The sequence below is a fragment of the Oratosquilla oratoria genome, chromosome 26 (genome assembly GCF_046742065.1).
Source record: "Oratosquilla oratoria isolate Oo_2021 chromosome 26, ASM4674206v1, whole genome shotgun sequence".
NCBI lineage: Eukaryota > Metazoa > Arthropoda > Malacostraca > Stomatopoda > Squillidae > Oratosquilla > Oratosquilla oratoria.
The window spans coordinates 19,679,011-19,679,873 of NC_134802.1; the positions used below are offsets into that span (position 1 = coordinate 19,679,011).

Consider the following 863-nt stretch of genomic DNA (forward strand, 5'->3'; position numbering starts at 1 on the left):
TGAAAGTACAACCCGGTATGGAGGGGGTTAGATTTGGTCAACCGTAAATACTATTTTTTTAATTCTGTTGATGAATATTCCTCACTCGTTTACATTCCCACGACATCGAGCCCCCCAAAGCACTGATCACTTCCAAAGTCCTTGTGAAACCAACCAACCACTGGGCCCAAAACCCATCAAAAAAATATTAAAGGTCTCTGGAGGGATGAGGGTAGATCAGATGAATAAAATCACCTGGCGGCAGCAAAGCGTGACGTAGGTGGAGTCGTAGTCGTAAAACTTAGCGAAACTGAACTAATCCAGAGGAAGTGAGGGTGGATGGTTTCCTCTTTTTGATCAAATCGTCTGGCGACAATGGAAGTATCGAAAAGAATTTCGAATTTTTTCCTCCTTGTTGGGCGGGAAAGGGGAGTGAGGGGGAGGGTTGACTCACCAAATACCCCGGCGAACAGGATACACAAAACGAAGACTTTCATGGTGGACGGGTGCGGGTAGTCGACGCTGGGCCGGGACTGATACCGCCGTTATATACAGTCCCCGAGCGACCGGCCGTTAGCACTCCGTGCGGTGCCACACTCAGATAGGGAGCGCTGGCGAGATAATAAGGACTTCCCCATCTCTCGTGGGAGGAAGAACAATTCTATTTTTATTATATTTTTCTTTTTAATCACATGCAGAGAGGCTCGATTTCGACATGAATTTAGTTACTCATATTGACCTGACCGGTATGCGTAAGTGCAAAAACTACACATGTGAAGTACGGTAACCGTTTTCATAGATAAATTTTGGCCTTAAATTTGTTTATATCTGGTTATTTGTTTTTATTAGTTATATGTTTATATATATATATTCTTTTGTTTTAA

General features: G+C 43.3%; 1 protein-coding gene across 1 annotated transcript in view; it reads right to left on the bottom strand.

Annotated features, from left to right (window-relative positions):
• Positions 1 to 591, bottom strand: part of LOC143039402 (trypsin-1-like) — a 2,565-nt gene extending 1,974 nt beyond the window's left edge. Inside the window, exon 1 of the mRNA XM_076209378.1 lies at positions 434 to 591. Within this exon, the coding sequence (XP_076065493.1) occupies positions 434 to 476 (43 nt within the window). The 5' untranslated portion in view covers positions 477 to 591. The remainder of the gene's footprint in view (positions 1 to 433) is intronic.
• Between the last annotated feature and the right edge of the window lie 272 nt (positions 592 to 863).